The sequence below is a fragment of the Oryza glaberrima genome, chromosome 6, assembly GCF_000147395.1.
Source record: "Oryza glaberrima chromosome 6, OglaRS2, whole genome shotgun sequence".
NCBI classification, from domain to species: Eukaryota; Viridiplantae; Streptophyta; class Magnoliopsida; order Poales; family Poaceae; genus Oryza; species Oryza glaberrima.
In genome coordinates, this window is record NC_068331.1 from 10,137,811 (window position 1) to 10,163,138 (window position 25,328).

General features: G+C 38.9%; 1 protein-coding gene, 1 long non-coding RNA gene and 1 pseudogene across 2 annotated transcripts; all 3 read right to left on the reverse strand.

The window, feature by feature from the left end:
* Positions 1 to 1,832: 1,832 nt before the first annotated feature.
* On the reverse strand, positions 1,833 to 6,401 carry LOC127777961 (uncharacterized). Its single transcript, XR_008018388.1, has 4 exons — positions 5,553 to 6,401; positions 4,839 to 5,447; positions 4,126 to 4,172; positions 1,833 to 3,639 (listed from the first exon to the last, which is right to left on the reverse strand). It is a non-coding gene; the product is annotated as an uncharacterized LOC127777961 (long non-coding RNA).
* A 1,676-nt stretch (positions 6,402 to 8,077) lies between these two features.
* LOC127777960 (uncharacterized) lies at positions 8,078 to 12,743 on the reverse strand. The gene has a single exon (XM_052304581.1). It carries the CDS (start codon positions 11,624 to 11,626, stop codon positions 8,231 to 8,233), a length of 3,396 nt encoding a protein of 1,131 aa, XP_052160541.1. The 5' UTR covers positions 11,627 to 12,743; the 3' UTR covers positions 8,078 to 8,230.
* Positions 12,744 to 19,967: 7,224 nt separating this feature from the next.
* LOC127777636 (uncharacterized) lies at positions 19,968 to 23,143 on the reverse strand (annotated as a pseudogene).
* Positions 23,144 to 25,328: the final 2,185 nt, after the last annotated feature.

Genomic DNA, 25,328 nt, shown 5'->3' on the forward strand with positions numbered 1-25,328 from the left:
GTAGAATCTTTAATTTGTTTTGTTAGTAATCTACGTTTAACGCTTCAATTATATATTCGTATATCCGATATAACAAGCCAAAACTTTTCACCCCTAAAATTAAACATGCCCTGAATCAACAAGAGAAGGGATCGAAATGGAAATTACTACTCCTACGCTGCTACCACTACGACTACGAGAGATCAGTGGATGAGAAAGAACTGATCTTTTCACTGGCATTTGATGTGGATTCGTTCTAAGATCGCAATGATTCTGCCTAGTATATTTGGTGGTTGATGTGGAGGGCCTTGATGTGATCTCCTCGCGGATTTGTCCCCCCGAATGACATGGCCGCCCTGCTCCAGTCCAAGAAACTATCCACTTTAACCTTGGGAGCAAAAATAAGGGCATGTTTGGTTCAAAACCCTACTAAAATATTGGTAGTACCAAACCTTGAGTAAATTTTAACACTACCAAATTTTTGATAGTATACATTTCGCTCCACTCTATTGATTTAGCAAGAATTAGCTCCAATCCAAAATGCTAACATGCATTATTCAACACCAAACCAAAAATGGCCCTAAATGGGCTAGAACCTGGACCCGAGCTGAACTGCTGAAGCAAGACACCTCTCAGAGCTTTTTTACCGTAGTGTTCACAACCCCGGCCGTATAATTTTTTTCTCTTAATATTTATATATATATTTTTCTCATACTATATTCAATAAAATTAGCACATTGTGTTGTCGGTTCGTTAAAAGAAATACCTATAATCAGGTAAAATGCATGACAATAAGTACTTGTTACATATATGTATATAGTAGTTGCATATATTATTTGTTTTTACTGAACCTTCTCTTCTTTTTCTCTCCTTTCTTTAACATAAACTAGTTGAATGCTCTTGTGTTGCAATGGCAATTAAAAAAGAGAACCCCGCCGTACACTCTAAAGCCTAAAAACTAAAATTATTCTCATTGTAAAATCTTCAGATCATATTATTTGTCATCATTTTTTCTCACTTCAAAATAAAATTTTCTTGTTTATTGGGTTGAGGTTGAGAAAGTGATAAAAGTCCATCTACCTCACTATTTGGGGAGACTTACATAACATTGGTAGTGAGTGGTGGCAGATTCACCTCTCACCAATATCATTGGGATTTTTAAAGGAGTATAAATACTATTCTAGTTCTTTCTGATAATATTAAGCACTTCAAGTTTTTTTATTTCTTTTTAAAATGATTTCCTTTCACTCGTAAGGTTTGATTAGATCTTACCGAGAGAAAGGGGATGCATTAGAAAATTTTGAGTAAATATTGTAAAATTGTAGATTCTTTTTATTAAATTATCACAAAACTACAAACTTAAGACAATATAACACATAATTACAGATTTAGCTATAAACTTATCACATAATTACATATTTAAGATTGAGTATTAGAAATTGGAAGACAACATACTTAAGGCACCATATTACAAAACTAAAACTACATAGTAGTTCACATTGAATTGATCATGAAACTACATATTTAATATAGAGTAATTCCATTATTAAAAAAAGATCGAGTAATTGATGCTAGTATTTTATGATGTAAACATCTCACAATAGAATACCATTCCCTATTTTGTTGGAATAAAGGCCCCAAAAATGGTGGGAAAGCCATGTGTGTAAATTATGCTGACCCCACTTAAAAATTTCCACGATTATTTGACAAATCAAGTAGACGCCTAATTCAATGGAAAGCATGCATAAATTATATGAAACGGCATTTTTCTAGTTGGAACGGTACGGATCAACCAATTAGTTGGAACGATACAATAATGTATATGACGGTTGTGCAACGTACACGACTCTTCAGTATCAATAGTTGTACAGTCACTGTAACTGTTTTCAGATGCAAATATTTGTGAGTATTTGCAGACGATTCAGGGTTAGTTGCAGTGCTTGTACATTCTATTTGAAGCTTTGGGTAAAAAGTTACTTAGGTGGTGTTTGGTTGGAGGGATTAAAGTGGGGCTAAACTTTAGTCCCTCTCACAAAAACATAATTCCCTATCATATGGACTTATGCTTTTCACAAAAACATAATTCTCTACCATAAGGACTTATGCTTTTATAAGAGGGACTAAATTTAGTCCCTAATTTCAAACACCCCCTAAAACTTCCAGTATCAACAAGTAAAGCACAGCTAATGAGCCAAAAGAAGCTCTGTGTAAATACTGCCGGGATAAATTTGTCCGGACATGGTCAGGATTTAGCAGGCTAAACGTAAAAAATTTGCTGTCTTTTCTCGAATCTTTTGAACCCTATTTTGGCCGTACTCCTATGGATGAAGTACAGCACAGTTCTCTCTCATTCAGGAGCATTCATGGCTTCTTTATGGCTTGGATTCTCATCTCTGATGCACGGAAGCCAACGTATGTACTAGCTGCTCAAACGATGCCAAGATTCAAACGAGTCCAAAAAAATCTGAAAAATGCAGAGATCAAACTTCGCCTAAAAAATTCAAAATTCAAACGTGCAGAGTTATTGTATCCATAAATGTGGGCAGGTCAGATAGAAGTTCCGTATTCGCTATCAGTGCACTCCGATGGCCCATATCAGCAGCCATCAATGCAGGAATAATGTCCGACACCATATATGTAAAATTTACACCATCATTTTAAGATCAGTACAAGGGACAAGGAAGGAGAAAGAAGGGACAAAGTAGCCATTTTCCACATCGAAATTTTGGTTAAAAAGAATTTTGGAGCACTAATGTATAAACTGAAATACTTACTACTTTCCAAAAAGGCAAAAAGAATAGAATTCAGTAAAAGCAGAGCCAAGTTCTTAAAAATAATGAAAACATGTGTATATAACCAATACTTCCTCCGTTTCACAATATAAGACTTTCTAGCATTGCCTACGACATTGTTCACATTCAAATAGATTCATAGCATGAATGTAGATAATGCTAGGAAGTCTTACGTCATGAAACCAAGGAAGTAGTATTTTACGGTGGTCCATCGGAGTATTTACCATATGTATTATTATCAGTGTAACAATAGAACATATTGAAAAAATTATACTAATTAACCAATTTCCCATATAAAAATTAGGAAGCCCACACAAAAATGAGTCTTAGGCATGTGCTCAAGACCACTGGAAGATTCTTTTCTTCTTCCTCTGTCAGTGCAGGCCTATGAAGAATTCCTATTGATGGAAGAAGAGCTCAGTCTTTTGCATTTGTAGCCAGGACAAGGAGATAGCTGGAGCTTTATTTGGAATTCGGGTACATACACATCTAAGAGATTTTACAAGCTCAATTTTATGCCCCTTCAGTCCCCCAGACCCTATGTTTGGCTATGGAAGACAAAATGTGTTATAAAAATTAAGGTGTTTGCTTGGCTTCTTTTCAGTGACATGCTAAATACCAAGGATATGCTTGACAGAAGGCATTGTGCAAAGGAGAATGCTGATTTAACTTGTGTCCTGTGTAATGGGGGTCAAAGAGAAACCAGGCTTCATCTCTTCTTCACCCGCCCTTTCAGTGTTAGATGTTGGCGACATCTGGGTATTACTTGGAATCAGCACATGGAGTTCTTTCAAATGATTGTTCTATCAAGGTTGAACTTTGCCAGAATGGGTTTCTTGGAAATATTTTTTATTGCCTCTTGGCACATCTGGAAAACAGAGAAATAGGTTTATCTTTCAGAATGTTGTGCCCTCTTTTTCAGTCATGGAGAAGCCTCTTCAAGAATGAAATTCTTCCGCATATGTGCAGAATGAAGGAGCCTTTAGAGCAATTAGTTTTTGATTGGTTACAACCTTTATAATCCTTTTTTGGCCCTTGTAACTTTGGTTTTCTTTGTACATAGTTTCTTTTTTCAATGAAAATATACTACTAGACAAAGCCCTGGTAGTCTTTCTAGTAAAAAAAAATGAGTCTTAGGCTGAGTTCGGAATTTGCTTTGATGGAGATTTTCTGCGGCATACTTAATTCGGTATTAATAATTATTATAAACTTGAAATATGGGTTTATTTAATATTTTAAAGAAACTTATAAAAATTATTAAAAATATACCTTACCAGTTTGAAAAACATGCTCATGGTAAAGTGGTAAAAGAGGGAGTAGCCAAACCAAAACTCACTACCGAACTAAGACTTACACATGAGTGATTGACGATTGTAGGTGTGTGTTGATGCGAATGCCCACCTGCAGTGGAAGATACAAGAATTATACTCCCTCCGTTTCATATTATAAGACGTTTAACTTTTTTCCTAGTCAAATTTTGTTAAGTTTGACAAAATTTATAGAAAAATTTAACAACATCTAAAATATAAAATGAGTATGTTTCAGAAAACTGCAACTTTAGTGACAAAACTATCAGTTTGCTGCAACATTAGCGACATGTTTCAGTTTGCTACAACAAAACTACAAATTTTACGTTATATGCTACTATAGTTGTCACCTATATGTATTGTAGCAGCATATAACATAAAAGTTGCAGTTTTATGATAATTTCTCAAGCTATTGTTGCAGCAAACTGAAACATGCCACTAATGTTGCAGCAAATTGATAGTTTTGTCACTAAAATTATAGTTTTATGAAATTTACTCGTATAAAATTAGTGTCACTGAATTTAACATTGAATATATTTTCGTAATATGTTTGTTTTGTGTTAAAAATACTATTATGTTTTTCTATAAATTTGGTCAACCTTAAAGAAATTTAACTAAGAAAAAAATCAAACGACTTCTAATATGAAACGGAGGGAGTAGCACGAATTATTTTCCAGTGAACAGAAAAAGATACGCAAGATGCCTCCCGACAAGCGACGGTCCAGTAAGTTGGACCAGATTGATCCTCAGAATTGCTCACCAGCCTCCAGCAGTTCGAGTGTAAGGGTCTATGGCCCATCATCTTATTCTTACACAGATCTTCATATACATGCATCCTCTTGATCTCCAGCTTATGCCCTCTCTCGAAAATCATGCCTGCCATATTTGATATATCTGAATCAGTATCAGTTACTAAAAGATATTCCCATTTTCGCTGAATCTACTTGTCATTGCTGTCTGAAGATTAGCAGTATACGCTTTGGCGTCTGCATGTGAGATTGACTCGTTTTGCTTGTAACCATATGGGGCTGTGATTCTGTGAAGATTACTTTGAGAGAAGAGTAAAACAGCCACGTGACCACAGAGTTTGGCTTTGGGATATGAGTGAAAGAAAGATTATTGTGGGGACCTTCAAAGCTTTGGGGGTAAAAAGCTTTCTTTAGGGTAATGCTACTTTCTCCGTTTTATATTATAAGACTTTCTAGCATTGTTCACATTCATATATATGTTAATGAATCTAGACATGTATGTGTGCCTAGATTCATTAACATCTATATGAATGTAGGCAATGCTAGAAAGTCTTATAACTTGAAAAGGAGGTAGTACAATTGTAGAGGCCTCCAATTTCAATATGTCCATCCAAATTTACCTGGAAAAGAAAAACGTGCTTGGTATAAAGATGAGCAGACAACGATTCCTAATCTACAAATTGGAGAAAAACAAAAATTAGACTGATCACGTTTGTGCGGCCTACCTTATCTTTGTCGTGCATATAGTCCAGATAGCTACAGTTTTTTTTTAAGGCAATGTACCCCAGGATCTACCACTTGGTCGCCACACAGATATCCCCTATACAAATTCTCGTGTTGCTATAGCAACCATCAGTATGACCTTTTGCATTCATTCAATGAATGTCGATGCAGGAACATGTTCCATGAACCGAAGTGAGAGCTAGTATTACAGAAAAGAAAAGAAAAATATTGTGTCCAGACTCCAGGCTGAACTCTAGGTTTAACTCAAGATGAGTTGGATTTTCAGTGTGTTCTATCTAACATGCAGCAACCCTGATCTATGACTACATATGAAGGTTTATATCAAAGAAAGGTAAAGGAAAATAGTGAAGTCTACTAACTCCCATAGTCGCCACTTTATACCCATGATACTATCATCAGAGCTTTATTCTGACTCAGTTGTAAACAGCCACCCACATTTTTAGGCCATCAGGTGTGCATGTGGCTTAAATCTATCTCAGATTAGCACTATTGATTCGAGTTTCACTCTAGTAATTCCCAACACTATGCTTTATTATGACAAAACAACTAAAGATTGGGGTGCATCGATGATTTCAGTAGGAACTGTTGTTTTGTAGCCTGTGTCAATGTCTAACTATCCATGTAGCTAATTGTGCCAAACTCTGTTCCCAGAGAGAATCTGCCAAGAGTGAAGGGCTAACAATCCCTTTTGATAAACACAAGTAATTCAATCCCCTTAGGCACCCCCACCAAATGAGGTCATTCTAATGTTTTATATCAAATTACCCGTGTAAAGAATTCGATCCTGTGAATCCAACAGGTCCTACATGACAATATGCATAGGGTACAGAATAATAGAACATGTCACATGGATGGAAGAGTTTCTTACTGTTTCTGATGGTACCATTAAGCTCTTCAGTATCTCAGCACTGCAGTAACTTTACTTACAGTGCACATGGAACACTAGGGCAGCATTCTTTGAGAACAGGACCATTCGCAGTATTTTGCTATGTCCTGAGTAAACAGCATGTTGCAAATTAGAAAAAAAAAAGATAGGGAATTCAAAGATAGACACAGGATTTTCTCTAGGACAGGAATTAATAATTAAAAATGATTTACCTGATGCGAGTTATGTGCATCTATACCATCCCATGTTCCTTTTCTTTTTGCTACCCTCAGAGATCCTCTTGCGTTTGGGATTGCAGAACTTGATAAGGTTCTGAATACAGAAAAAAAAAAACGTATCGCAGTATCAGTGAACCATAGCGGCAAAGTCACAAAATAAGTACCTGGAGAAGTGCAGAAAGTCAACACAGCTGCAATCGTTTTCCTTCACTTTCCTTATCTTAAATATCACAGGTAAAGAAGGGAATCAGGATATGTGCCAGTACCACATATGTATGCTCTGCATAAAACTACATAGTCAATGCAAAAGCTTAATGCAACTTGACTGGCAGCAATATATATATAGCACTAAATAACCAAAGCTTAATATCAACTGGAATAGAAGGGAACTAGTGAAGATTTTGTTATCACAAATTGCAGAACCTGATGATGCCATTCTCCCCAAGATGTACATCAGTTGCCTTTTCTATTGGGGGTGTCAAAATGGATGGAGAAATCTTGGCGGGAAAATTCCATTTTGTCTTTTGAACCCTTCTCAAAATTCATTTTTCGACTCAACTAAAAGACCAGTTGTTTTTCAGCCTCAAGTTTCAAAACTGGACAAACACCACCTCAAGGCCTATTTTATAGTGGTTTTGTTTAAAACAAAGGTGGTTTTCACTAGTGCCAACTCCTATTATACATATTTTCCAGACATAGATGACACTTAGATAAGTTCACATCAATGAAATGAAACTTAATTGGTGTACATGCTTACTATCATGCCAATCAAAGCCACCTTGGAATATGGTTTAGGGTGTTATTTACCCGGTTTTGAATGTTAACCGTTGAGGGTCAACAACAAATGCTGTTTTTAGTTAAGGGTGAAAAGTGGACTTCAAGAAGATTTCAAGGACCAAAATACGACTTAACCCAATCCTGAGATAAAACCAACGAGATGTTTCCCCAAACCTATTCATGCAAAACTGTCCAATTCATTTTCATGTGAACAGCCACCTGTATTATAACGAACGAAAAGAAAATTCGCATGTTTCAAGCATTATTCATCTCCTCATGAAACCAATCAGTTACATACAACTAAACATGATCAAAATTCTAATCATATTCAACCAAGGAGAAGAATAAAAAAGGCTGCTGCGTCTGGAATCTTATCTCCCTAAATGAAAAATGTTGAATATTTTGTTCAGCAACAAAGAACATCATATCCTGAAGTCCTGAACAAAAACCAAAGACACGATTTTCATCTAAAATACAAAGACGTCACAACAGTGGCAAAAAGGAGATTTTTTCTTTCAACAACCTGCAAGACGTTCGCACATCATAGCATTAAGAAGTAAAAGAATGGGGCAGACAATTGAGAACATGTGCGACTACTGCCCCCTAGCCAAACTTGGGAAACAACTAAAACGAAATGACAAGCACACTGAACTATTCAAAATGACTTAAGAGAACTTATATGTGATACAAGACACAGTCTACCTCCACCTATTACTGTCCTTTTGATTTCTTGAACCAAATGATCAAGGAATTTGAAAACATTGTTCCAACAATCTGCTCAGCTCCTTGTTATTTTGTTACTACTTGTTATTCTCCAGCACAGAGGCCACCTACCTTTCCTTTCTTTCAGCCATTTTGCGATACCACTCAATAAAATAATTACAATCATAAGGTACAGCACCACCCCGCATACTACCAAGAAGACAAATATTGATGTTCTGACCTTTCTGCAGCTTCCAGCTGCATAAGCTGTCATCAGAGCCAACAGGTCTAGTATCATGATCAAGAACAATGCTTGGAGTGGAACCTTATTCTTTCTCACAGATTTACTCAGCAGAAGCATGATTACAGCAATAGATGCCATGAAAGAGATGGAATTAGAAACATAGAACACCATGTAGCGTCTGGAGTGTATGTCCTTAAGGAGCGGGTTGCCAGCCTTGTAGCCATCACGACTGTCCTCTGACCAGAAACCCCCGGGTGGGTTCAGACCAGCTTGGTAAGCAATGGATGCAGCAAGAATTGCAAGCAGCATCAAGTACTTATGCCTCTTTTCTTTCTTTTCATTGATAAGGGGATCTGACTTGTCACTTTCATTTTTTGACTGACCTGGACTTGCTAGTGACTTTTGAGAATCAGCAAGCCCAAAAAACTTCTGCAACCATCTCCCTGACCTGGCTGGCGGTTCTAGTGCATCATTTGTTGATGACAGTACAAGAACTTGAATTAAAAGACAGATGAGAACTGCAGCAGTTATGATAATGAGATAACCTATTGATTTTACTTTCCTGAAGCTTCCTGCAGAATAAGCAATCGGGAGACCAAGCAAACCCGCTATCAAGCAGATACGCAGTGCGTAGGACTTGATTCCATGCTCGCACGATTCCCTATTGACAAGTAGTATGATAACAGCCACAGATGACACAAATGAGAGAGCATTTGAATAGTAGAAAACATCATAACGCTTTGGATGGCTATCTTGAAGAACTGGATTGCCAGGTTTGCCACTCCCATCAGGCCAAATGCCACCTGGAGGGTTCAGGCCAGCTTGATATGTGACAGTTGCTGTTAGAATAGCAAGAATGAATAGCAAATTACGCCTCCGCTCCAAGTCCTTCTCATGAGCATCCTTTGCATCATTATCTACATGATGTTCTTGTAGTACATCCTGTCGCCGCTTAAACAATTGTTTCCACTGTTCAGGAACTGCATACTTCGAAGCCAAAACATGAAGAAAAGTATATGCAACTACTACAAAAAATATCACCACTGATATGTAAATGGACTTTGTTTTCTCCCTGCAGCTCCCAACAACAAAAGCCCCCAATAGAGCAAGTAAGTCAGTTATCATCGCCGTTTGTAGTGCACGGCGTTTTATAACCTTGTTGCTCATCTTCCTGTTCAGGAGCATAATGAGCATGACAAGAGAAGCTAGAAAGGCAATCGCGTTGAAATAAAAGAATGCAAGGTATCTCTTATGGTAATTATCCTCAAGGATGGGATCACCAGGTGAGTGATTAGGGGTATTTGATGTCCAAAAGCCACCTGGTGGATTTATACCCGCCTGATATGTCAAGGACACTGCAAGAATTGCAAGAAGCAATAGGTATGTGCGTGACTTCTTAAGACGAACATCATCTGGGTTTTTCTCGCTGTCACCACTGATTCTACCTTTATCCCTTGTGCCATCATTATTGCTCACGATGCCATCCTCCGACTTTCTGACTTCTCCATCAGCCTCTGAACTATCATGATGACCGCTCAGTTCTTGAGTTTGTTCTTCACGATCCCTCTGGCGCTTGGCTATATTATGTTCAGTGTCAGGCACATCAGCTGATACTGTCCGATCACCAAGTGCTGAAATTGGTTCGGACAAGACCTGCTCTGGCAGAGGACCTTTTGTACTTGGTACATCTGCTGATGAAGAGTGTACTGTTGCAATGGCCAAATTATCTTTCTGATCATGAAGTTGATTTGCCATATTGGGTATGCTATCTTTTATGCTTTCCAAATCATTGATTGGTGCAGATTTTACATCTTCAGTTGATTGGTCACCCAAATTTCCATGATCTGTATCCTGCCGAGAACTTGACAAGGGTCCTTCTCGATTTCCATCTGATAACCGGTTTTCCCGTGGCCATGAAAGCATTTCTAGAAAATGGTCAAATCTAGGTCTCAATGCATTATCGATCCAAATTGTTACAGTTCTGGATTGAAAGAACATAACAAGGATCAAGGCACATATTAAAACCACAACAATTATGAAGATCACAGACAGTGATGTTGCAACATCCCTGCAGCTTCCTGCAGCATAAGCAAAAATCAGACCAAACAGTTCGGCTATGACACACACAAACAATGCTTGAGTCCTTATCCCATGCCGGCTCAATTCTGTGCTCAGAAGTAATATGATTGTGACCAAAGATGCCACAAAAGAAGTTGCATTGGAACAGGTGAAAATATTGAAGCGGCGAAGGTTGTGCCTGCGAAGAACAAAAGTAGCTGGACGGTAGCCATGATTGTTTTCAGCCCAAAAGCCACCAGGTGGACTCATTCCAGCTTGGTATGTGATAGTAGCAGCAAAAGTTGAGAGCATCAATATGAACTTACGAGCTTCCTCGATTTCTTCCTTCTCATTTTGGTTGCTCCTTTGCTTCTTGGGGGGATGACAAATGGTTAGCACTCGCTTCAGCATTCTTTGCAGCTTCTGTACAGTTTTATGCATAAATGTTTGTACACCCTCTTTTAACCCTTTTGGAACCACCCTTATGAATACTAGAATGTGAATTCCAACATAGAGGAAAACAGATAAAACTAGCACCAATATATAAGCAGAAGACTTTAGAGCTCTGCAGCTCCCTGCAGCATAGGCCGCCATAAGGCTAAAGAGGTCCAATATCATGGTAACCTGCATCGCGCGAAGCCATAAATGCTGATTGGCCACACCCCTACTTAGAAGCAAGATGATTAAGACCAGAGATGCAGCAAAGGCTGTTGCATTGCAGTAAAAGAATGCTTCATATCGCTGGAAGAATTTAGATGGAAGGAGAGGATCACCAGCATGGTGGACAGGGCTGTCGTCCGCCCAAAATCCCCCTGGTGGACTCAGTCCAGCATTGTATGTGACACTAACAGCTAGCACAGCAAGAAGTAGCAAATACTTTCGCAACCTCCACAAGAACTCAAAATCAATCCTGATCCTGGCTTCATGGCTATTGAATGATGCTAACCTGCTGGAGCTGTTGCCAGAATCTTGGTCTTTAATTTCGACCATCTTGCTATCTTGCTGGCTTTCGATGTCGGCTGTTTCATCTGCCATCTGAACATCATCGCGCGGTTCTGGAGTAGGGAGGCTATTGCTCTCAACAATCTCACTCTGAGGGTGTCCGCCATCCGCCGCAGCTATGCTCTCACTCCCCCGGTGAGGTTGCATGTTAGAGACGCCCTCCGTCATTGCATTCTATCTGATGCACGACGGCTCCTCAGAAAAGTGAAATTGGTTTCAGGATTCGATGGTAGCTCAATGGTGGTGAAGAACAGCAAGAAACAGAGATATTGTGAACGATACAAAGGAGACAAAGAGAGAAGACCTGGTGAAGTCAATGACCAAACAACGAGAGGCACAAGAGGGTTGGCGCATGGGATTGCTTGCTTGACCCCACGGCAATAGCAATGTTTTGTATTCTAGCAGCTTGCCAAGTTACTATAAAGAAATTGAGTGAAGCATATGAACTTGTAAATGACTAATAAGTAGGAACCGATCAAGGATGAGAATCCAGACCAGCCTGGCTGGTATTGACACTAATAAAAGCATCACAGGGTCACCTTGGAGTTAGACCCGTGCTAGTATATACAAGCCCACTAAAACCAGCATTAGTAAAAGGAAACATGGTACAAATAAACTAATGCCATGTTGATCGTATCATGTCCCAAACTAAATACCAGTGATTAGCACAAAAATAATTGGTTGCTAGGATTCCTGAAGATATACTTTTCCTCTCCTTTTTTTACACAACTCCTAAATAGATAATCCAGGGTCACCATAGATGAATTGGAAGGTGTACTCTGCTATGTCAAATTGGCAACAGTAAGTAGCAACGTATTATCAACCTATCCCAACACTGAACTGAAGTATGAGAGGCGTGCAGTGGAACAACATACCTTCGCACGAGAAACATCAAACATCGCCATGCTCAAGTAAAGTTCAGTCTGTACCCCCCTGCAATTTCCAGCCAAGCGTGCGCGCTCCAAGAAACGCCTCCCGGGCACAAGCAACCCACGGCTGTAGAGTGCAGACCCCGGAGACAGGGCCGCAGCCGGCTCAGGCAATGCGTCGAACACCTCGCGTCCTCGCGCGGCCTTACTGCCGGCAGCTCAGCTCAGGCCAGCATTTCGTCGAAGACCACGACTGCAGGTACAAGGCAAACGAGTTGCAATACCACCGACGACGCTCCGACCGTGTGGCGGTGTCATATCTCCCGCCGGAGTTGTCCTCGCCGGCGTCGTCGGCTCGTCGCCGTCACCTAGGCGTGGCTTCCCGCCTCCCCAGTTCCCCACTAGCCATTTTTTTTTTTAAGACGCCACTAGCGGAAGGAAAGCGTGGAGGGATATTCCTGAATGAATAAAATATGACGATTCAGATTTTGGGTGATAGATAAAGGTGAATAGGATGATTGGTTGAGCGAATATTTCACGAAGATATTGGACGAGAGTATCCAGCCAAATTAGCTACTCCCTAGGCTTCATATTATTAGACTTTCTAGCATTACCTGTATTCATATATATATTAGTAAATCTAAACATATATGTATGTCTAAATTCATTAACATATGTGTGTATATATATATATATGAACTAGCTGGTGGCCCGCGCAATTACGCGGCTAACACCCATATAAAATTATATATTTATAATATGATTTTATTTAAAATTTATTAAATAGTTATCTCGTTGTCTCAAGACTTTGAAAGACGAAACCTTATCGTCCCCGTGTTTCTAATTTTATAGTTTTTAAAGGTCACACCAGTTGCTACCTCTTACTTCTGTCGTATCTTTTTTATTTGCTTGCTCGATCTACCATTGTTTCTATTCATTCTCCTTATAACCTTTAAAAATTGAATCTTATAGTTTTTAGAGTTTATTGATCCATTGGGTTTTGTTTTTATAATTTCTAGAAGTCCCGTCAAACGCTGCTATTATACTCCTCTATGGCATGTCCACTGCCTATACTCTTTATTGTCATTGGTATTTTCAAAATCTAACATAATTATCGTTTGGGTTCATTTTACTTTCGAGAAGTTCTGCCAAAACGTTAGCGGCTTTGTCACTGTACTCCTCTACGGCTCGCCCGCTGCCTCCCTTCTTTATTGTCATTGAGATTTTAAAATCAAACATGATTATCATTGGATTTTATTTTATGTACTTTTTAGAAGCCCAAAGTTTTTAAAGTTGGACCTTATAGTTTTTAGAGTTTATTGTCTCGTTGGATTTTAGTTTTAATAATTTTTAGAAATTCCGTCAAACGCTGTCACTATACTCCTCTACGACTCGTCCGTTGCCTACTCTTTATTGTCATTGGGATTCTAAAAATCGAACATAACTATCGTTCGAATTCATTTTTTACTTTCTAGAATTCCCACCAACCATTGGCGGCTCTACCGTTGTACTCCTATACGACCTGCCCAGTGCCTCTCCTTTTTATTGTCATTGAGATTTTAAAAATCAAATATGATCATCATTGGGGTTTATTTTTTTTACTTTCTAGAAGTCCCGCCAACCGCCTTAACTAGTTGCTTCACGACCTATCCACCATCTTTCCTTTTAATCGTCATTATGATTCTATTTGGTGTTTTATTAATAGTTTTTAGATATCACATCAATCGCCACCACTCTACTTCTTTATATGCCTATTACTTGATTAATCTCGTCATGTGTTTTAGATGACATTTTTTTAATAGTCTTTATTTTTTATTAACAATTTTAGTTATTTATAAATTGTATTCCTTGATTAATCTCGTCATGTGTTTTAGATGGCATTTTCTTTTATAGTCTTTATTTTTTTATTAACAATTTTAGTTATTTATAAATTGTATTCCTAGTTGAAATCTTATTTATCTTTTTCTAATTTTAGAATATTTTATTTTTTATTTCAAATTTTAACTAATATCGTATTTTGTTGTTTTAATATTTTTATTTTTTATTTTCTATTTCAGTCGTTTCAAAATTATATTCCTACTTACACTCTCTTTTCAATTTGTCCAATTTTAGATTTTATTTTATTTTTATTTTGAATTTTAATTAATGTCGTATTAGGTTTTTATATGGACTCTTCTTTTAATATTGCTTATATTTAATTTCGAATTTCTGTTAATTTTAAATTGTATTCGTACTTGAACTCTTCTTTTCTTTTTTATTTTCTAAATTCGTTTTTTATTTTTTATTCCGAATTTTAATTAATCTCGTATTAGGTTTTTATATGGACTCTTATTTCAATTTTGCTTAATTTTAATTCCGAATTTTAGTTATTTTTAAATCGTATTTCTACTCGAATTCTTCTTTTCCTTTTTTTCTAATTTTGGATTTATTTTATTTTTTGTTCCAATTATTAATTAATATCGTATTGAGTCCTTATAAGGACTCTTTCAATAGTGATTATTTTTAATTCCGAATTTCAGCTAGTTTAAATTGTATTTCTATTTGGACTCTTCTTTTCTTTTTCTCCAATTAATGTGGAAATTTCTAGCCCTCACAGCAAACGTGGTGCCTCCTTTCAAAGCTGTTTTAATAATATAATTGATTGATGTGTGCGATGCAAGAAAGTCTTGTATGTCTAAATTCATTAACATATATATAAATATGGGCGATGCTAGGAAGTCTTATAATATAAAACGGAAGGACATGAATGTGGGCGATGCTAGGAAGTCTTATAATAAGGAGTAGATGAGAATATTCATCTTTGCTAATCTTGTAATAGATTATTAATAATCAATACATTTTGTTATTGATATGTAATTAACTTATCAAAACTAGCATTGATTAGATACAATTAGTACTCCCTCCGTTTCAGGTTATAAGTCAAACAGCTTTAAGTTTGACTAAGTTTATGAACAAATATAGCAATATTTGCATTACCAAATTATTTTTATTAATTAATAATTAAATATATTTTTTATAATAAATTTATCTTGGGTCAAAATATTACTACTTTTTACTATAAATTTGGTTAAACTTGAAGCAGTTTGACTTTGACCAAAATCAAAACACCTTATAACCTGAAACAGAGGGAGTATATTTTATTGTTAACTAGAATAGATTATGGATGTATTAATAAAAAATAATATATTTTATTATTAACTAATATGTTATTTTCGTTCATCTAACCAAATAAGAAACTGGATGACCATATCTACCTAGCCAAACAAAAAAACAACACCACAATATCCATATAAATATGGATGACCACAATATCCAAACACACCCTAAATTATTATAATTATTATATTTTATATATATATATATATATATATTGTATTAATATGTAGTAATATATTTGTTCATAAATACCCAAGTTTAAATTTGACTTATACAAATAACAAACATAACAGATTAAACTATAATCACTCTATTCATTTTCTATTTTTGTTATGATTTTATAGAAGTTGAAATTTGAACTTTTATATTTGTGGAGTTACATATTACATGAGTAAATTTCATAAAACTACTGATTTAACAATAAACACAAAACTACGGGTTTAAGGCTAAGTATCAAAAAGCTAAATATTTCGTAATAAAGTTATCACAAAACTATAGATCTTGTGGTTTAAATCCTTAACACTAATATTATAGTTGAGGTATAAATGTTCAAATTTTGTGATTAAATTGACGCTATACCTATAGTTTTGCGATAACTTTGTTACAAAATCTGTAGTTTCGAGATACTTCACCTCAAATTTGTAGCTTTCTAATAAATTTGATGTTAAATCTGTATTTTTATGATACATCTTAAATCTATACTTTTGCGATAGTTTGGTCAATATACTTGTAGTTTTGTGAATTTTACTCATTACATATTAATCTATGCTATTAATTTGTTTAATTTTTATAAAACCATTTAGTTGACTTGTAATAAATAAATGTACGTCTATCCGAGCGATTAGAATCTCACTCCATGGCACATGGCATTCTTCTCTCTCGCTCAACGGGCCCAAAACAGCAACCCCCCTTGCGTCCCTGGACACAGCCCTCCATCCAGTCACCACCCAGCCATTTTTCCTCTATCAGATAGTAGTATACTAGTACAACTACGAATCGATCAACCTCAAAAGCAGTACTAATTACCCCTCCGTTTCACAATGTAAAACTTTTTACCATTACTCATATTTATATAGATATTAATAAATCTAGATATATTTATGTGTCTAGATTCATTAATAATATCTATATGAATATGATTAATGTTAGAAAGTTTTACACTGTGAAGTGAAACGGAAGAAGTAGTATATACTGTACTACTCCTATACATGTCAAGTTTGAGCCGTAGTAGATCTTTAACTGCGATCTTCTGTAAATTAAGATTAGCAGTTCGCAATGTCGCGTGCCTTTTTATGATCATTGAGATGAGAGCAACCTCTCTCATCCGATCATCGTAGGCATTGTCCAGCGGTTGGCTCGGCTCATGGGCCCCACCCAACCCCAACGCCACGCCCAAGAAGAAGCAACCAGCAGAGGCGCAGAACCCTGGCACCTCTCCTCCCCTGTGCTGTTCTATTGCTCTGTGCGTGTGTCGTTTGGTAGGGAAGGGTGGTGCTCGCGTAGCTAGAGCAAGTTCAATAGTACAGCCAACTACTAGCTTCAATTCATCTATAGCCAATCTAATAGCTCATTTATACAATAGCTACGTACTACACTATTAATATCTAGTCCTACCTGTCATAGACACACTGCGTCTTAGGGTCCGTGCTATAGCTGGCTATAAATCTATAGCCACTGCTCTTCTCTCTCCTGATTTATCTTCTTAAAATATGTTTGCAGCTGGCTTATAGCCTGCTATTGTACCTGCTCTTAGGAGTGGACATTAGATCTGATTAAAAATTTCGGTCTTGTCTTTCGGTTATTTTAGTCTTTGAAAGTGAAGACCGAATTTCAACGCAAATATGTTAGGACTGACAAATTCGGTCTCGGTTCTGACCGAAATTCAACAACATTTTCATATATGAAAAAAAATAATGGAAACTTTCAACACAAAAATTACAAAAAAATTTGTAAGCACGTATAATTAAAAACTCCTATTAGGTTGCATGTCTAGAAGAAGTAAGGATGTGAAAATTAGAGTTTAATCCTATTGAACTTGGTGGATTGTATGTTGCATTTAGATATTTTTTATTAATTTGGTCTTTTCAGTCTATTCGGTTAACCGAGAAAACTAACCGAATTGACCAAACAAAATTCAGTCTTTCACTGTCTAGCACCGAATTTCTTGGTCTCGATCTCAATCTTTTGGTTCGATCTTTTTTTGCGCACCCCTAGTCGCAGTAGCAGCAAGCGAGCATTGCAGCAAAACATCACACGGGCATGGCGTGCAGTAAAGTGGAGTACTACTGGTGGTGGCGTTGGTCACACGGGTTTTATGACCGTTTATGAAAAGCCACGCACACTGCTAGCCACGGGCTAGGGGTGGGCAGATTTAGAACGAACCGAAAAGATTGAGACCGAGACCGAGACCAAGAAATTCGGTTAACTGTGCGGTCCTAGCCATCGAAAGACTGAATTTATTTCGGTCATTTCGGTTATTGGGCTCGGTTAACCGAATTGACCGAAATTTTAGCTCAGTAGGTCTAGGAAGCCTAATAAGCCCATTAGTACTAACCCTAGAAGTGATACAACCCTATCAGTCAGCTACCACTGCTGCACGCCCGCACTCTCATCGCGCCGCATCCCCATCCTCTCTCTCTCGGCCTCCGCCTCCCCACCGCGCCGGTGCCGCCTCTCCCTCCGCGTCGACGCCGCCTCTGCCCTCCACCACGCCAACGCCGCCTCTGTCCTCCACCGCGCCGCGGCCGCCACCTCCACCTCGGCGCTGCCTTCAGCCAGCCCGCCTCTGCCTCGACGCCGTCTCCCGCGCAAGTATTTTTGTGACCTCGACGATTTGGTTATATTTGGTTGTGGCTCTGATTTGAATCCAGTGCATTTGGTTGTATTTTTGTGATATATATCTATGAAAAAATATCTCAAAAGAGGGGAAGTGTTATAAAAAATTTTCATTCTAAACTTACTCTAAAAAATTTCGGTCAGACCAAGACCGAGACCGAATTTACCGGTCCTGAGTTTTTTTAGGATGAAATTCGGTTCTAAGTTTTCAAAAACCAAAATGACCGAAAGACCGAAAACCGAGACTGAATTTTTCAGTGTGACCGAATGCCCACCCCTATCACTGGCATCTTGGACCGGCCAGCCAGCCAGGCGCCTGCTGCCCGCTGGTTGCTACTACTGCGGGACACGACACTTCATAAAACGGCCCAGCCGCCCAGCTCGCTCTGCCTGCTGCTTGCGTTTCTCTCGTGAAATCTGCTGTGAAAATCCTCTCGCCTCCTCCATCCATCGTGCAAAACAGCCACGAGAGAGAGAGAGAGAGAGAGAGAGAGAGAGAGAGAGGAGAGAGAAACCGAGTCACTGCCTGCCAAGCCAGCCAGCCAGCCTACTGCATTTAAACCCCCACTCTTCCAAGAGGAGAGGGGGAAGAACACAACACAACAACAAGAGATGAAGCGAGAGAGAGAGAGAGAAGTCACATGGCACTTGGTGATTCCCCGGGCTCCAACTGCACAAGGTTAAAAAATACATTTAATAATTTATTTTTTTGAAAGAAATTTATCGATTATATTCAGTTGTACCTGAAAAACTAGCCCTACATTGCTTAAAGAAAAACATAAGATCTGAACGGTAAAAAGCTGTTTCAACCCAACAACATTCTCAGTTTCCCATTTAAGTAATTAAACTAATTCTGATAAAAATCCAATAAAACTGCTGTGTTCGAAATGATGCTATCCGAAAGGATTAACAAACTAAAAGAGCTTTCAACTGGAAAGCACACAATACATAAAAATCGCCACACAAGACTCGATATATTAATTCTGCAAAACACACAATACACTAGTAGGTTATCGTTTACCAAATGTTTATATAGGCAATATTTTTTGCACAAAGCAACAGGGATAAATCAAAATTGCTGTCTTGGTGATACTGATGTATTATATAGTCACAAGCACCAAAATATCCATAAAGCACGCATATGTAAGCCAATCAAATAACTAATTCCATAACATTAATATCTCACCCATGTGTGGTTGGTACTTCATCATAACAGAAAAATTCAAGAGAAAGCAGAATAAAAAGAAGGAGCTAACTTTCAGAGTTATAATAATCGCAAAACCTGAGACTACCAACATTTTAAGCAGTTTAGCTGTAGTAAAACAAAGGACGGATAGCAGAAAGTCATAATAAACACTTCTTACATTACAGATACTTGCTGAAAGATCAGTCTGATAACCATACCAAACTTCTACGGCAGAATTATACAACTTTCTGCAAGATCGAACACAGAGTACCAGATACTTGTAGCTCAATTGAGAAGAAATGCAAGAGATTTAAGCAAGCCATACATGTGGTGATGTGCAGCTTCAGGCTTCATTCTAAAATTTTCAACCCTGATCAAATATGTCAAATAGCATCCGCTGATACTTTTTTGCCGGGTCGGCCGAAGGAACCGGAGACCAAATTCCATTAAGATTGGGGAAAAAAGAACAGTACAAAGATTTTGTTTACAACAACAAAAAGCTGTTGAGTTGGGGCGAAGGCTTCCCCCATAAGCTGAAAGAGAAAAAGATTTCAAGTTAAACTGAACATGAAAGAACAAATGCTAAGAACTGAAAATGCCCACTATCTGAAGAAAAAACAAAAGGTGATTTTCAACTCATTGTTGTTCTGTGAACACAAAAACCTTCAAACTTGATGTTCAGGCATTGGGTGTGTCTGCTCTTGAAGCACTTTCAGGATGGTCCTGAGAAGGAATTTGAACCTTCCTCGATCTCAGATATTTTGCAATTCCACTTGATAAAACGGTCACAAGCAAAAGGTATACCACAACACAGATTACTAGCCCATAGACATAGACTGATGTCCTGAATCTTCTGCAGCTTCCTGCAGCAAAAGCTGTCATGAGACCCAGTAAATCAAGTATCATGATCAAGTACAATACATCAATATGTACATCCTTCTCTCTGATAGTTCTACTCAGCAGAAGCATGATCACAACAATTGATGACATGAAGGAGAATGCGTTGAAGCAGAAGAATGTTTTGTAGCGCCTATGATTCACATCATGAAGAATTGGATCGCCAGCCTTGTGGCCACCGTAATCCGGCCAAAAGCCACCAGGTGGATTCAGACCAGCTTGGTATGCTATGGAAGCTGCTAAAACTGCAAGCAGCATCAGATACTTTTTCCTTTTCCTCTCTTTTTTCTCTTGAGGATCTGTACTTTCTTGCGGCCCAGAAGAACTGTCTTGATTGACATCCCGTATTGACAAAAACGTCTGCAGTGTATTACTATTTGTTGAAGAGAGTAGAAAGACTTGAATCACAACGGAGATCAAAACTGCAACAGCAATGATGATCAGATAAATAGACTGTATTGCTTTCCTGCAACTTCCAGCAGCATAGGCGACTAAGAGGCCAACCAAGCCCACCACCAAACACACTCGCAATGCATGCGATTTTATCCCATGCTCACAGGATTCCTTGTTCACAAGTAGTATTGTGGTAACTACAGAAGACACAAAGGATAGTGAATTTGAGTAATAGAACACATCATAGCGTTTTGGGTGGGTGTCCTGGAGGATCGGATTGCCTGGCTTGCCACTGACATCCTTGTCATCAGACCATACACCTCCTGGAGGATTCATGCCAGCTTGGTATGTGACAGTCGCAGCTAGAACTGAAAGTGTCAATAGTAGATTACGCCTCCTCCCCAACTCCTTAGTATCCTCTGTTCGGTTCTGGGGTGACACAGATGATGCCGGCGATGCCATTCCACATAGAACATGTATTGCTATTAGAACATGAACAAGAACGTAGGCAAGTACCAGACAGAGTAACACTGATATATAAATGGACTTATTTGCTTCCCTGCAGCTCCCCATAACAAATGCTCCAGTCAGGGAAAGGAGATTCACAATCATGACTATCTGCAATGTACACTGTTTTGTAACCTTCATGATCATCACCTTGTTCAAGAGCAAAATGATCATAACAACAGATGCCACAAAGGCCACTGCGTTGAGATAAAAGAATGCAATAAAGCGGGAATGGTATGTGTCCTCAAGAATGCGATCACCAGCTGAATGATGGTATTCTTCAAGGATGTGATCACCGTCTGCATGACGGAATTCATTTCCTGACCAGAAGCCACCTGGTGGATTCAGACCTGATTGATATGTTAGGGATACTGCAAGAATGGCAAGAAGCAGCAGATTTTTGCGGGTCTTATTCAAGTGCTCCTCAATTTGATTGCCATTAACATTTTGAATTGGTGCTGCTTGGTTGCTGTGAATATGGCCATTAGCAACAGGTTCAGTATCATCATTGGTGCCAACAATCTCAGTGTCATGGTTATGATCTCCATTACTGAATCCCTTGCTCCAGGAGCTCGATGAGAGCATCCAACCCGTTGCACTCACACACCGCAGACTCACTTTTTTGAAATTCTGTAGCCAGATTGCAAAAGGTTTGTATGCAAAGATCCCAACCAACAGTGCAAAGCAGATTAAAACTATCATGATAATAAACATTACGTAGAATGATGTTGCTACATCCCTACAACATCCTGCAGCATAGGCACCAACTAGGCACGATAGATCAGCTACAACACATACAATGACTGCTTTGGACCTTATCCCATGTTTGATCAATTCTGTGCTCAGAAGCAATATGACTGTGACCAAAGAAGCCACAAAAGAAGTTGAATTGCAACTAACAAATAATTTATAACGGTCAAGATAGTTACTGCGAAGAACAGAAGTAGCTGGCTGGTGCTTGTAAGGAGGAAAGGCTGGAGGCAGCTTACTAAGCGGATCATACTCATTTTCAGCCCAAATGCCACCTGGTGGACTCAAACCTGCTTGGTATGTGACAGTAGCAGTAAATGTTACAAGAATCAAGATGAACTTGCGAGCATCCTCAACATCTTTGTCTTGATGTCTGTCACTTTGCCTGTCGTGGAGACACCATAATGTTTTCTGTATCATCTCTTTCAACTTATCTGGAATAACCCTCATGAATACTAGGACATGTACCCCAACATACAAGAAAACAGCAAAAACTAGAATCCAGGTATAAATGGATGACTTTAAGTGCCCTGTAGCTTCCTGCAGCATAAGCCCCCATCAGGCTGAATAGGTCCAGTATCATGGTAAATTGCATTGACCGGAGCCACAACACATGCTTGGTTGCACTCTTACTTAGAAGCAAGCTGATTAAGACAAGAGATGCAGCAAAGGCCGTTGCATTGCAGTAAAAGAATACCTCATACCGTTGAAAGTAACCAACAGGAAGAACAGGATTACCAGCCTGGTGCTTGTCCTTATTTAGTGTCCAAAATCCCCCTGGTGGTGTTAATCCAGCATTGTATGTCACACCGACTGCTATGGTTCCAAGCAGTATCAAATACTTCCGTAAACTCCACAATAGCTTAAAATTACCCTCAATGTTATCGTCTTGGCTCGTGCCATTTGCCATCTGGATGCTACTGGACATGGGTTGCAGGTCTCAGCTGTTCTTTATCCTCTCATTCACAGCAGCAACAAGTAAGAAATCTGGAAGATTGAAAGATTATTCACTGATGTTTCTGGATTTTCTGGTTGCAGAACAAAAACAGCGGCAAACGATGCTAGGAAGAAGATACCAATTCAATCCCTGGATTTGACTTTTATTGTCGCGAAAATATATAAGCAAATCCTGCAGAGTAACTGATAACATTAACTGGAAGCCATACACGACACAGTAGGTCCATCATGAAAGAATTACCAGGAAGAGAAGATGCTCATACCTGGCATGGAAAGGGATTGAAATGCTCCAAAATTCAGGTGGAGAGGCTGCCCTTATCGGCTATATGGTCTTTTCTCTATACGAGGTTGCATGTTTGGGGTTAGAACTAGACTGATGGATGGCTACTCAAACAAGTGAGTGGACTTGCAAGATTCAAAAGCTCAGCCACTCAAGCCTACTAGCTGACAGTGTGATATAAATATAGGACAAAAATATAAGTATAGGACAAACACCGAGGAGGAAGAGAAAGACCTGGTGAAGTAGTCAATGTCCAAAAGGACAGCAGCACAGCAAATGGAGGGGCCATCTTGCAATAACCACGCATATAATAACAGTATAACACTATCAGCTCGTGCTCACTAGAAATCGAGTGCAACTGAAACAGCCAATATGTTACTAATAAAAGATGCACCTAACCGAATCTTTGAACATGGGTATTGAAAAGGGTCACTTTGAACATCAGAACACCTAAACTCCTAAAGGAACGGAATATTTATACATGCGGTACGCATACCAATCCGACTTTTAATATGACACCCAGATGGATTGTATTTTCTGCACAAGGATGCCACTGTTAGCTGCTGGCAATAACTGGTTCTATTTTCTGCACAAAGATGACATTTTTTAGCTGCTGCAATAATTGGTTTTTGGAACAGGAACACACAGGTAAGCAAAGTTTAAGTCAGTAAATTAAGTACCTGGGAGGCGATGCAGGGTAACTTCATTACTCATAAGCGAGACTGCGTTGACATCCAGGTCAGCTGGACAAGAGGGGCACACGGCTTCCACACTGCGACATATGTTGAGACCATCTGCAAGAAACGCCGGTCGTCTCGCCTCGTCTCGACGCGCCTGGACATGATCAAGACCTCCACGGAGCACTCGCCTCGCTCTCCTAAACTCCTGCAGCTTCTGCGTTCGCAAACGCGTCGAGCTACGGAGCTGGAGCGGCCGGTGTCCCGGTAGGGTGTGCATCCTCTGCCTTTGTGGATAAAGGCAAAGTTTGCCGTTGCCTCTGTCCAGGCCATCCACCGTGGATCAAACGGCTGAATTGCTTGGCACCACTTCTTTGGCTAGTTAACAACACAATTGATTAGCGGACTGTATGCTATTGATCAAATCGCTTAATACACCTAATTTGTGGTCTTTGATTTTTCACCGATTTCCTTTTACGTTTTTAACAATACATAAATTTATATACAAGTCTTTAGATGTGCAATTGGCTCATGATATTATTAGTTAAGTGGTAATTAGTCTTGCACTTATAAATCAAAGAGATACAATACACCCCACATCTAATGAAGAAGCAACTGAGCTTGTCCCATGATCTAGCACCGAGTTATGTTGATTCCTGTCTCATCAGCAAATTTACTATGCGATTTCATCAACACTCTAGTTAATTTATCTACTAATTAGGTTGTTAGCTAGTCAATGGAGTGGGGCCAAGCCATGCAACCGTCAATCCGCGATGGATGGCCTGGATAGAGGCAACGGCAAACTTTGCCTTTGTCCACAAAGGCAGAGGATGCGCACCCGTCCCGGTATGGCCCCCCCACCCCCCGCGCCTAGGCATTGGTTCGAACACTTGACGGGCGCAGGAAGCGGGAGCTTGGACGGTGGGTCGGTGCGGCATTCCGTCGAACAGCAGACGAGCAGGAGGGGTTTCGCGTTTGGTCCCGTCAGCTTGGGTCAGTCTCGGGCCGCCGACTCGGATCTCTCCTCGCCATCGCCGGCCGACCGCCCTGTGAATGTGGAGCGATAGGGTTCGTCCTCACTAGCTGAGTGGCCTGGCGATGGCCCAGGTGGCATTTAACTACTACTCACTACTTCGCTTATGATTATGCTTATGAATAAAAAATTAAATTTTTAATCTTAAATATAAAGTTGATTTTAAGGTTTATTTTTTAGCCTTTGCTTTTATATCGTTGAGAACATGTATATAAAAGTTTTATTTATAAATTACTTTTCGTTTGCAAATATGTTGTTTAGCTTATTTCACGAATAAGCCAAACAATAGGGCTATAAGTATTGTTGTGGGTTTCTGTATTCAATGTTTGA